Source organism: Salmo trutta, chromosome 37, assembly GCF_901001165.1.
Source record: "Salmo trutta chromosome 37, fSalTru1.1, whole genome shotgun sequence".
NCBI classification, from domain to species: Eukaryota; Metazoa; Chordata; class Actinopteri; order Salmoniformes; family Salmonidae; genus Salmo; species Salmo trutta.
This window is the reverse complement of record NC_042993.1, coordinates 34,272,258-34,285,463: the sequence shown is the minus strand read 5'-3', so window position 1 is coordinate 34,285,463 and position 13,206 is coordinate 34,272,258. Positions and strand designations below refer to the sequence as shown.

Sequence of the window (13,206 nt, the reverse complement as noted above, 5' to 3'; positions counted from 1 at the left end):
AAAGGCACTGGAGCGACGAACCGCCCTTGTTGTCTCTGCCTGGCCGGTTCCCTTCTCTCCACTGGGGTTCTCTGCCTCAAACCCTATTACGGGAGCTGAGTTACTGGCATACTGGTGCTCTTCCATGCCGTGCCTAGGTGGGAGGCGTCACTTGAGTGGGTTGAGTCACTGACGTGATCTTCCTGACCGGGTTGGCAACCCCCTCGGGTTCATGAAGTGGGGGACATCTTCGTGGGCTATACTCGGCCTTGTCTCAGGGTAGTATATCAGGGGTTATATCCTGCCTGTTTGGCCCTGTCCGGGGGTATCATCGGATGGGGCCACAGTGTCTTCTGATCCCTCCTGTCTCAGCCTCCAGTATTTATGCTGCAGTAGTTTATGTGTCAGGGGGCTAGGGTCAGTCTGTTACATCTGGAGTATTCTCTTGTCTTATCCGGTGTCCTGTGTGAATTTAAATATGCTCTCTCTAATTCTCTCTTTCTCTCTTTCTTTCTTTCTCTCGGAGGACCTGAGCCCTAGGACCATGCCTCGGGACTACCTGGCATGATGACTCCTTGCTGTCCCCAGTCCACCTGGCCATGCTGCTGCTCCAGTTTCAACTGTTCTGCCTGCGGCTACGGAACCCTGACCTGTTCACCGGATGTGCTTGTTGCACCCTCGACAACTACTATGATTATTATTATTTGACCATGCTGGTCATTTATGAACATTTTAACAACTTGATCATGTTCTGTTATAATATCCACCCGGCACAGCCAGAAGAGGACTGGCCACCCCTCATAGCCTGGTTCCTCTCTAGGTTTCTTCCTAGGTTTTTGGCCTTTCTAGGGAGTTTTTCCTAGGGAGTTTTTCCTAGCCACCGTGCTTCTTTCACATGCTTTGCTTGCTGTTTGGGGTTTTAGGCTGGGTTTCTGTACAGCACTTTGAGATTTCAGCTGATATACGAAGGGCTATATAAATAAATTTGATTTGATTAGTAGGTCGGTGGTTGAAGATATCCCTCTAGTGGTGTGGGGGCTGTGCTTTGGCAAAGTGGGTGGGGTTATATGCTGCCTGTTTGGCCCTGTCTGGGGGTATCGTCAGTCTGTTATATCTGGAGTATTTATCCTGCCTTATCCAGTGTCCTGTGTGAATTTAATTCTCTCTCGTCTTCTCCTTCTCTCTCTCTATCTTCATTAGGAGGACATGAGCCCTAGGAATATGCCTCAGGACTACCTGGCCTGATGACTCCTTTTTGTCCCCAGTCCACCTGGTCATGCTGCTGCTCCAGTTTCAACTGTTCTGCTTGCAGCTAGGAAACCCTGACCTGTTCACTGGATGTGCTACCTTGTCCTGGTCCTTCTGTTTTGGACTCTCTCTCTACCGCACCTGCTGTCTCTAACTCTGAATGATCGGCTATGAAAAGCCAACTGACATTTATTCCTGAGGTGCTGACCTGCTGACCAACCACTGTGATTATTATTATCTGACCGTGCTGGTCATCTATGAACGTTTGAACATCTTGGCCATGTTCTGTTATAATCTCCACCCGGCACAGCCAGAAGAGGACTGGGCACCCCTCAGAGCCTGGTTCCCCTCTAGGTTTCTTCCTAGGTTCCGGCCTTTCTAGGGAGTTTTTCCTAGCCACCGTGCTTCTATATCTGCATTGCTTGCTGTTTGGGGTTTTAGGCTGGGTTTCTGTACATCGCTTTGAGACATCGGCTGATGTAAAAAGGGCTTCATAAATACATTTCATTGATGAATAATTATGATTTAAATGGTTTCTCTGTTACAGATAGATTGTGTCTGACTAGCTCCTGAGGTGGGCAGGATGATCTGATTCACAATGTGTCTTTTGATCATCTACACCTGTCTCAAAAATGTGGGCACAATCAGAATGTAGACAAGATCAGGACAAAAGATGCAAGTTAGAACCAAGTATAGACAGGACTAGAATGATGGTCATGTACAGTACATTCAGCTTTGTGGTCACTTACTGTACATCGTTACTCTGGGAAAACAGATAGGAATTATTCACAGAACATACAGTAAATATACATCTATATGTACACGTATACTCTCAAACCTCAAATAAGTGTCCAGGCACTTTCTTTTGTAGTCCAGGGATTCCAAATACGAGCAATGTTGCCTTTTGTACATGAAGTGCCCAACAGAACCCAGGAAGCACTGCACTAGCAAACCTCACCATTTTACTAATCCAGTTTTGCATGAAAAAGATGCACATCTGTCAGATTTTGAAGACCCTGTTGGGGTCTGGAATACTGTCTCTTTCTCTACTTCCTCCATCCTGGTGCTTTGACCAGACCGTGGATTTAAGAACCAGCAGGGACTGGGTCTGTCTTAGCTACTGTGGTTGGGGTGAATGCCACTCATTGTAAGGTCCCAGTCCCCAGGAGAGGGGTTTTTAGAGGAGGAGGAACTCCTGGTCAATAGGAGTGACATTTGCACCACCATTACAGCACAGTAAGAACCTGAGATCATATGCAGAAAAAGCAATATATAGAGAACTGCTTATGTTCTCACTTAGTGGGCATTAGTAGAGACTGCAATACTAGTTTACTGACCCTTGATTTAGTTACCAAATTTTGCATTTAATATCCCAAAGGGGATTTGCTTCATGTTAGTGTTCTATGGGTTATGGGCACTTTTCATTTAATTTGAGATCAGGGTCTCAGCACAGATCATATAATAGGCTACACATTCCAACATGCATATACGAGCTGTGCATTTTCATACAGACAGGGTCTAATGGGTTAGCTACACCAGTCTATATTGTGGAACAAGGTCCTGATTGGGGAAAACCAGGTTTTCCACTCCCCCTGTTTATTTAACTCTAACTACGGAGCATGGTGTGAACATCAATGGAGTCCCCAGCACAGTAAAACATATTGAACAAATTAGATGTGTGGCACACACCGTACAGTACTTATCTACTTGACTAACATGGTAGATAAATACACTATGGTACACAAAAGTAAGAGCACATTTATGAAGCTTGGTCCAATTTATATTGAAACGTATTTGAGCATATGTTCAATTGCATTCCCTTTAGGGATTCCTATCTGGGAGTCAAACCACATGAAATGATAGAGAACACAGATGTCCTACAAGGACTGCCCATATAGACAAGTGGTCACCGATAAAGTGGCAGTTTTAACTCTTTACATGTCTTATACATCTTTCTCTAATGACTCGGCCTCTTAAATCTATCTGTACAACTGCACTGCTTGCTTTCAAGACCACTGCATAAGGGGATCATCATATTGCACACCTCCACATTTAAAACAGTGGCTTTACCAATACAGTGCCTTCGGAAAGTATTCAGACCCCCTGACTTTTTCCACATTTTGTTACAGCCTTATTCTAAAAAGGGATTCATTTGTTCACACCCTCTTCAATCTAAACACAATACACCATACTGACAAAGCAAAAACAGTGTTTTTGAAATGTTTGTACATTTATTACAAATAAAACACTGAAATATTACATTTACATAAGTATTCAGACCCTTTACTCAGTACTTTGTTGAAGCACCTTTTGCAGCCTTGAGTCTTATGTATGAAGCTACAAGCTGGGCACACCTGTATTTGGGGAGTTTCTCCCATTCATCTCTGCAGAGCCTCTCAAGCTCTGTCAGGTTAGATGGGGAGCGTGGCTGCAGAGCTATTTTCAGGTCTCTCCAGAGATGTTCGATCGGGTTCAAGTCCGGGCTCTGGCTGGGCCACTCAAGGACATTCAGAGACTTGTCCCGAAGCCACTCCTGCACTGTCTTGGCTGTGTGGTTAGGGTCGTTGTCCTGATGGAAGGTAAACCTTCACCCCAGTCTGAGGTCGTGAACGCTCTGGAGCAGGATTTCATCAAGAATCTCTGTACTTTGCTCCGTTAATCTTTCCCTCGATCCTGACTAGTGTCCCAGTCCCTGCCACTGAAAAACATCCCCACAGCATTATGCTGCCACCACCATGCTTCACCGTAGGGATGATGCCAGGTTACCCCCAGATGTTACGCTTGGCATTCAGGTCAAAGAGTTCAATCTTGGTTTCATTAGACCAGAGAATCTTGTTTCTCGGGGCCTGGGAGTGTTTAGGTGCCTTTTTACAAACTCCAAGCGGGCTTTCATGTGCCTTTTACTGAGGAGTGGCTTCCGTCTGGCCACTCTACCATAGATGCCTGATTGGTGGAAAGCTGCAGAGATGGTTGTCCTTCTGGAAGGTTCTCCCATCTCCACAGAGGAACTCTGGAGTTCTGTCAGAGTGACCATTGGGTTCTTGGTCACCTCCCCGACTAAGGCCCTTCTCCCCCGTTTGCTCAGTTTGTCCTGGGCGGCCAGCCCTAGGAAGAGTCTTGATGGTTCCAAACTTCTTCCATTTAAGAATGATGGAGGCCACTGTGTTCTTGGGGACCTTCAATGCTGCATAAATGTTTTGGTACCCTTCCCCAGATCTGTGCCTCGACACAAACCTGTCTCGGAGCTGTACGGACAAATCCTTCGATCTCATGGCTTGGTTTTTGCTCTGTAATGAACTGTCAACTTTGGGACCTTATATAGACAGGTGTGTGCCTTTCGAAATCATGTCTAATCAATTGAATTTACCACAGGTGGAGTCCAGTGAAGTTGTAGAAACATCCCAAGGATGCACAATGGAAACAGATTGCACCTAAGCTCCATTTTGAGTCTAGCAAAGGGTCTGTAAATAAGGTATTTCCGTTTTGCAAAAATAAAAAAATAAACAGTTTTTGCTTTGTCATTATGGGGTATTGTGTGTAGATTGATGAGGGGAAAAATGATGTAATCCATGTTAGAATGAGGCTGTAACAGAATAAAATGTGGAAAAAGTCAAGGGGTCTGAATACTTTCCAAATGCACTATACATGTATCAACATGAAGGAGTAGAACAAAGTGAAGACAGTATTCAAGTCAGTCTGTGGGATTGGCACAATTGAATTAAGTGACAGGTTAGGCATCCCTTTTGATGGGAATTGGATCAGTCTTATGACATACTAGGTTGGCCCATCACAAAAAGAGGCAAACACATCAAATTGTACTTCATCCTCCTTTGTCTCAATGACTCATCTATTTATCATAGCACTGCCAAATTTGTTACACAAAGCATTGTTGTTCATGTAGCCCATTGAAATCCTTCCATTGAGTTGTACTATATCTTCCCCAGTGTTAGGGAACGGTAAGGCAGTTTGTGGTAGAGATATCTTGTATTCACCACAGTACACTGCAGTTGCTGTAGCTCTTGGAGAAACCTAGAACACTTTCATGTAGAGAGTCAAATTCTGTTTTTAGCAAGACAAAAAAACTGTCCAGGCCATTCATGTTTGAAGAAAATGATGAAAGGCAGGGCGACCTCTCCACAGGTCTTTGTACTCTCTCATGTTTCTCCATCATTGACGACACAGAAACATTTAGCACAAAAGAGCTCCAGTAGTGGCAAAGACCAAAAACACACAAAAACGAAGCTGAAAGTATCAGAAATGAAAACAACAACGTCAACAATTAAATGAACGAAACCACAGCTATACATTTAAGGGTTAAAAGTGAGGAGCACTTCCCCCTTTTTTATTTGTATCTATTGTCTTTCACAACAGTTTAGGACCATTAATCCAAACAATAAAGTAAATGTTGACGGGGTCACAGGGTATGTAACCTAGTCAGCAGTCACAGCCCACGAGATCCACCAGCTACGGAACATTGCTATCTCATGCTATCTTCTATGCAGTCCAAGTACTCCAGGATAAGGTCGTAGCAAAATCGGTACTGGTCCTGCAGAAAACACACATACATGCATTAGTTACATAGACCAACAATGGTAGTGATATGTAGGGTTAGGCTCAAATCCATTTAAACTCCAACTCAGGAACTGAAAAATTGAAAAAGATTCAATAAAGGTAACTTTTTAAGTCTTGAATTGAAATTCTATTTCATCTTGGACCCGATCCCGACGCCTTTCCCAACCACTTCGCAGTATTTGGTATTCGGACTTACCTTTTTCGTTCACGTAACGCGCTCTGCAGGTGTGGCTACCTTGCGCACTCTGAATAAATGTAATTAAATTGCTGAAAACCCTCCCACTTGCTGGCCAACAGATTCGTTCAATAGGTGTTTTCAGTACATTTACAGTATCTTAAGTCATCCCGTTAAATATGGTGCTCCTTTTATGCTGAACCAAAAAATCTTAAAAACGCAACAATTTCAATGATTTTACTGAGATACAGCTCATAAGGAAATCAGTCAATTTAAATAAATTACTGGGACCCTAATCTATGGATTTCACATGACTGGGCAGGGGCGCAGCCATGGATGGGCATCGGCCCACCCACTGGGGAGCCAAGCCCAGCCAATCAGAATATGTTTTTCCCCACAAAAAGGGCTTTATTACAGACAGGAATAATCCTCCGTTTCAGCAGCTATCTGGATGGCTGGTCTCAGACGATCTTGCACGTAACGAAGCCGGATGTGGAGTGGAGGCCCTGGGCTGCCGTGGTTACACATGGTCTGCGGTTGTGAGGCCGGTTGGATGTACTGCCAAATTCTCTAAAACGACGTTGGAGGTGGCTAATGGTACATATATTAACATTAAATTCTCTGGCAACAGCTCTGGTGGACGTTCCTGCAGTCAGCATGACAATTGCACACTCCCTCAAAACTTGAGAGATCATCTGTGGCATTGTGTTGTGTGACAAAACGGCACATCTTCGAGTGGCCTTTTATTGTCCCCAGCACAAGATGCACATGTGTAATGATCATGCTGTTTAATCAGATTCTTGATATGCCACACCTTTCAGGTGGATGGATTGTCTTGGCAAAAGAGAAATGCTCACTAACAGTAATGTAAACAAATTTGTGCACAAAAGTTTCGAGAAGTATGGAATTTATGCGTATGGTACATACACTTCACATGTTGCATTTATATTTTTGTTCAGTAGAGTAAGAATTTTGTCGACAGACTAGAATATATCGAAAGAACGGGTTCAGAATATCAGGCATCAATGAAAGAATGCCTTCTAAATATATGCATATTCGTCTCCATTTCAGCACCAATTGGTAGATGAAAAAAATACTCTGATCTTGTAGATTATTTAGGTTTAGGAAAGTATTTATGAATCATAAAACCAGGTTTGGAGAGCCTTTACGCACGAAAGAAAGAAAACAGTGGTTTGATTCCTTCTGAAAATTGACACATTCAGTTCTTCAATCCATGCTAATGTTGGAAGATTAGTGTACATAGAATTAAAATAGGGAGAATATGGTTAATGCAGACAACAGACAACGATAGAACTGTGTGATAACAAGGCCAAGTATTGCGCCATGCGTCGGGTTCAAACTGTTACGGCTTGGTCTGCGTTCTGTTTCATAATGATTTAATTAGCCTACATGTCTTTTTTTAATATTATCAACTGTTAGTAATGATCCTCAGCAACAACCGAACGGCCGTGAAGCATTTACAGAGTAAATAAATGAAGGTAAACAAAACAATGTAATAATATAGGCTATATCAACTGAAGGGAACTAACAGTAAATCAAATGAAATAACATTTTATTGGTCGCTGAATGTGTGGTTTAAGGCCTACTGACAGTCAATACTGAAATGTAACATGAGACAGAGAAAGTCGGGGTAGCCTATAATTGTGGCATTCGAGAGTGCCCTGCAAAGTTAAAAGGCCATACATTCAATTTAAATTCTGCATAATGGCACAGCCTTTCATAAACTTTACTCTGGGAAAGTTGATATGTTGACATGCTTCAGTTTGCTGCAATATGACTGGTTTCACATTTGTATCCGGCGATCATAAGATTAAATAGATCTAAAATAAGTGTAATTTATATTTACTTTCACTTTATCCAAACGGATTACTCATTTACATAGCTCTTATCAATAGGTCTTATCAAGTTGTGAATTACAGTGCATGGAGAATGGTGTTATTTCCATCAATAAAGAATTAAGTAGATTATTTTTTACACTTGGAACCGATAGGTTCACTAGACCTTAGTCATGGTTTCCTCGCATGTAAATGTGGTGGAATTATTAGGGAATTAAGTCAAGATCATAATACAGCATATCTGTAGACACACCTCTGCCATTCGAGCTCCACCTCGAGCTTAGTCGAGCTCCACCTCAAACGAATAACGGGTGAATAGCATGCTATTCTCATGCTTAAGTTCAAGGTCAGAATACACAGAGAGAAAAGTGCATAAAAAAGGGAATTATGTTCCATTTACATCGCGTTTAACCCAGGACGGAATTCCTCGGCTCCCTCCCCCTAATTGATTGAATAGAAATATAATTGATAATAGTGGCTATAGTAATAACACTAATACAAATCTGATTAATCAAAGGCAGACACATTCATAGTCATCGCTAAAATACTGCAAAACTAAATTGCAGCCGGTCAGCTCCACTGCACCTACCAGTGACTCCACCATGTTGGGTTTGGAGTTGCGGAGCGTCTTGACGGAGTAGAAGATGTCCACCATGTTCTGGTACTGGATCATCTCCAGCAGGATGGTGCTGGCACAGAATGTCCCACTGCGCCCACCGCCGCTCCTATAAGACAGGGAAGAGTTGTTAGAGAAGGAGGAGTTGAAACACAACCTTCAATGTTAAGATGCTAGGATTTTAGTATTTATTAGGATCTCCAATTAGCTGCTGCCCTACTCTTCCTGGGGTCCAAACAGGAAACAATACAACAGATAAAATACACAATATACATAAATATACATAGCAGCACTACATGAGTGGCCCACAGCTAGTGCATTCATCTTAAGATTGCCAGGCGAGACAATCACATATCACAGCCGTATCCCAACCACGTATCACATACATAATACAATACAAAATGCATAAAAATGTCTGTGCTTCTTTTCACAATCCCCGTCGTGCCGTAAGGTCATTTATCTGTTTCTTTTTTTTTTTAAATCTGCTTTATTGCTAGCTTGAGTTACCTGGGGTGGCAGAGAGTTCCATTAATGTCATGCCTCTATTTAATACTGTGTGTTTCCCAGCCTCTATCCTGGACTGTGAAGAGACCTCTGGTTGCATGTCTTGTGTGATACCAATAAGTGTCCGAACTGTGTGCCAACTGCTTGAACAGACAGGTTAGTACCTTCAACAGATCAACACCTCGTACCACGACCAATAGTGATGCAGTCCATCTCTCTTCAATTTTGAGCCAGGAGAGATTGACATGCATGTTATTGACATTCGCCCTCCGTGTACATCTAAGTGAAATGTTCCTATGTACTTCTTTGCTGCATCTGATCACACAATTGGACAGCAGTCCAGGTGCGACAAAAGTAGGGCCTGTAGGACCTGTCTGGTTGACTGAGATATCAAGAAAGCAGAGCAATGCCTTATCATGGACAGACCTCTTCCCATTTTAGAAACCATTGATTCTACATGTTTTGACCATGATAGCTTGCTATCAAGGGTGACACCCAGCAGTTTAGTCTATTCAACTTGCTCAATAGCCACATTATTCAATAATAGATCCAAATGAAGTTTAGGGTTGAGCGAGTGATTTGTTCCAAAAATTATGCTGCGAGTTTTTGAGATATTTAGCACCAGGCTATTGCTAGTTACCCATTCTAAAACTGACTGGAGCTAAAAGTGTCATTTATTTATTTTACTGTTGCAGACAAAATGTTTCCAGAAAGTATTCAAACCCCATGGCTTTCTCTACATTTTGCTACTTCACAACCTTATTCTAAAATATATAAATAAATAAAAATTCAAAGCAATATACACACAATAACCCATAATGACAAAGTGAAAACATGTTTTCATTTCAAACAGAAATACCTTATTTACATAAATATTCAGAAATTGAGCTCAGGTGCATTCCGTGTCCATTGATCATCCTTGTTTCTACAACTTGATTGGAGTCCACCTGTCATAAATTCAATTGATTGGACATGATTTGGAAAGGCACACACCTGTCTATATAAGGTCCCACAGTAAAAAAACTAAACCAAGCCATTGTCCATAGAGCTCCGAGACATGATTGTGTCGAGGCACAGATCTGGGGAAGGGTACCAAAACATTTCTGCAGCATTGAAGATTCTCAAGAACACAGTGGCCTCTATTATTCTTAAATGGAAGAAGTTTGGAACCACCAAGACTCCCTGACCAAGAATGACAATATTACAGTAAATGAGATATGTTTAAATTAAGCTATAGTATAGAGTTAGGAAGCATGCCTGATGAACCAAACCACTAATCTTTCTGATGATATCCACAGATTTCATCACTTTGCTGCAGACAAATTGAATAGGATCTTTCCAGGATAACTTTTCATCAATTAAAACTCTGGAACTGACTTGTTTCATTTCATTCCCACCAAATGGGATTCTGGCAAAAAATGTTGTACAATATTTCCTATTCTTACTAGTGAATACAATAAAGTAGGATTTTTTTTACATTTAAAGATAATTTGTTCAGAAAACTTGGCCATGCCTGAGTTGGCTTTATTAATTAGTGAATCAAAATTATTGTGTGATAAAATCAAATTGGTATTGTCAGCAAAGAAAATGGGAAGTACAGTAGAAGACACAGCAGCAAGGGCATTGATATAGATTAGGAATAACAAACCCTGTGGCACACCACAGGATATCTTCGCCTTGGTAGATGCAGAGCCGTTTGCATAAACAGACTGATCTCTATCATAAACATAACTATATAGCCAATTATATGTACACTATATATAAAAGTATGTGGACACCCCTTCAAATGAGTGGATTTGGCTATTTCAGCCCCACCCGCTGCTGACAGGTGAATAAAATCCATAGACAAACATTGGCCGTAGAATGGGCTTACTGAAGAGCTCAGTGACTTTCAACAAAGCACCATCATAGGATGCCACCTTCCAAGAAGTCAGTTCATCACATTTCTGCCCCACATTTAACCATGGCAAGGTGACTGGGAATGTGGCCGAATACAAAGTGTTGTTATTCCCTCCGTAAGGCAATCAAACAGACAAAACGTCAGTATAGAGACAAAGTGGAGTCGCAATTCAACGGCTCGGACACGAGACGTATGTGGCAGGGTCTACAGACAATCACGGACTACAAAGGGAAAACCAGCCACGTCGCGGACACCGACGTCTGCTTCCGGACAAGCTAAACATCTTCTTTATCCGCTTTGAGGACAACAGTGTTACCGACGAGGCCCGCTACCAAGGACTATGAGCTCTCCTTCTCCGTGGCTGCCGTGAGTAAGACATTTAAACGTGTTAACCCTCGCAAGGCTGCCGGCCCAGACTACATCCCTGGCCGCATCCTCAGAGCATGCGCAGACTAGCTGGCTGGAGTGTTTACGGACATATTACATTTCTCCCTATCCCAGTCTACCATCCACACATGCTTCAAGATGTCCACCATTGTTCCTGTACCCAAGAAAGCAAAGGTAACTGAACAAAATAACTATCGCCCCGTCGCACTCACTTCTGTCATCATGAAATGCTTTGAGAGACTAGTCAAGGATCAAATCACCTCTACCTTACCTGACACCCTAGACACACTTCAATTTGCTTACCGCCCAAATAGATCCACAGACTATGCAATCACACTACCCTATCCCATCTAGGCTAGAGGAATACCTATGTAAGAATGCTGTTCATTGACTATAGCTCAGCATTCAACACCATAGTAACCCCCAAGCTCATTATTAAGCTTGAGGCCCTGGGTTTGAACCCCGCCCTGTGCAACTGGGTCCTGGACTTGCTGACGGGCCACCCCCAGGTGGTGAAGGTAGGAAAAAATAACTCCACTCCACTGATACTCTACACTGGGGCCCCACAAGGATGTGTGCTCAGCCCCCTCCTATACTCCCTGTTCACCCATAACTGCGTGGCCTCGTACGCCTCCAACTCAATCATCAAGTTTGCAGATGACACCACAGTAGTAGGCCTGACTACCAACAATGAGGAGACAGCCTACAGGGAGAAGGTGAGGGCCCTGGAAGTGTGGTGCCAGAAAAGCCACATCGATGGGACCGTAGTGGAGAAGGCGAAAAGCTTCAAGTTCCTCGGCGTACATATCACTGGCAAACTGAAATGGTCCATCCACACAGACAGTGTGGTGAAGAAGGTGCAACAGTGCCTCTGGAACCTAAAACCCTCACAAGCTTCTACAGATGCACAATTGAGCGCATCCTGTCAGGCTGTATCACTGCCTTGTACGGCAGCTGCACCGCCCGCAACCGCAAGGCTCTCCAGAGGGTGGTGCGGTCCGCCCTACAGCACCCGATGTCACAGGAAGGCCAAAAAGATCATCAAGAAAAACAACCACCCGAGCCACTGCCTGTTCACAATGCTATCATCCAGAAGGTGAGGTCAGTACAGGTGCATCAAAGCTGGAACAAAGAGACTGAAAAACAGCTTCTATCTCAAGGCCATCAGACTGTTAAAATCTGTTAAATAGCCATCACTATCATTAGAGGCTGCTGCCCTATATACATATATTTGGAATCACTGGCCATTTTAATAATAGAACACTAGTCACTTTAATAATGTTTAGATATTTTGCATTACTCATCTCATATATATATACTGTATTATATCCTATTCTACTGTACATAAGTCTATGCGCTCTGATATTGCTCGACCAATATTTATATATTCTTAACTACATTCCTTTACTTTAGATTTGTGTGTATTGTTGTGAAATTGTTAGATATTACTGCACTGTTACGGCTAGAAACAAGCATTTCGCTACACCCGCAATAACATCTGCTAAACACGTGTATGTGACAAATAAAGATTGATTTGATTAGATTCAGTATCGTTCACACCCTCTTAAGCTTTAGCCCCACCCATCTCTTTAAGGGTTGATCCGAGCGTTCTACCCTAACAGCAGCAGTCAAGCACCCAAGCTAACTGGCTAACGTTGGCTAGCTTGCTAGCTACAGTGTTTGCTCAACTAAAAGTTTTGCGACTATGCTGCGGGACATAGAGGTAATTTGTGGTTTAGTACGGTACCCTGCGTCACTACGTCATTACTCCAGACCAGCGCAAGGGGGAATTAGAGCACCGATTATGCTTTTGGGTCCCAAGGCGCTGCTGTCTCTCTGACAACGAATGGGCGACATAAACCAAACAGAAACTGATAATTGTGCACGACTTCAGTATTACTTACTAAACTTTTGTTACACCAAGGTTTTTATTCTAAGAGAAACTTAAGACTACAATTAGGGTGTGGAA

At 42.7% G+C, this 13,206-nt stretch overlaps 1 protein-coding gene across 8 annotated transcripts in view; it reads right to left on the bottom strand.

Annotated features, from left to right (window-relative positions):
• Positions 1–5,529: 5,529 nt before the first annotated feature.
• The window catches only part of ptprub (protein tyrosine phosphatase receptor type Ub), a 358,144-nt gene continuing 350,467 nt past the window's right edge, over positions 5,530–13,206 (bottom strand). For all 8 annotated transcript variants that reach the window (XM_029738216.1, XM_029738219.1, XM_029738220.1 and 5 more), the window contains 2 exons: positions 8,420–8,555; positions 5,530–5,773 (listed from right to left, as the gene is read on the bottom strand). In XM_029738216.1, coding sequence (XP_029594076.1) covers positions 5,705–5,773; positions 8,420–8,555 — 205 coding nt within the window. In that variant the 3' untranslated portion in view covers positions 5,530–5,704. The remainder of the gene's footprint in view (positions 5,774–8,419; positions 8,556–13,206) is intronic.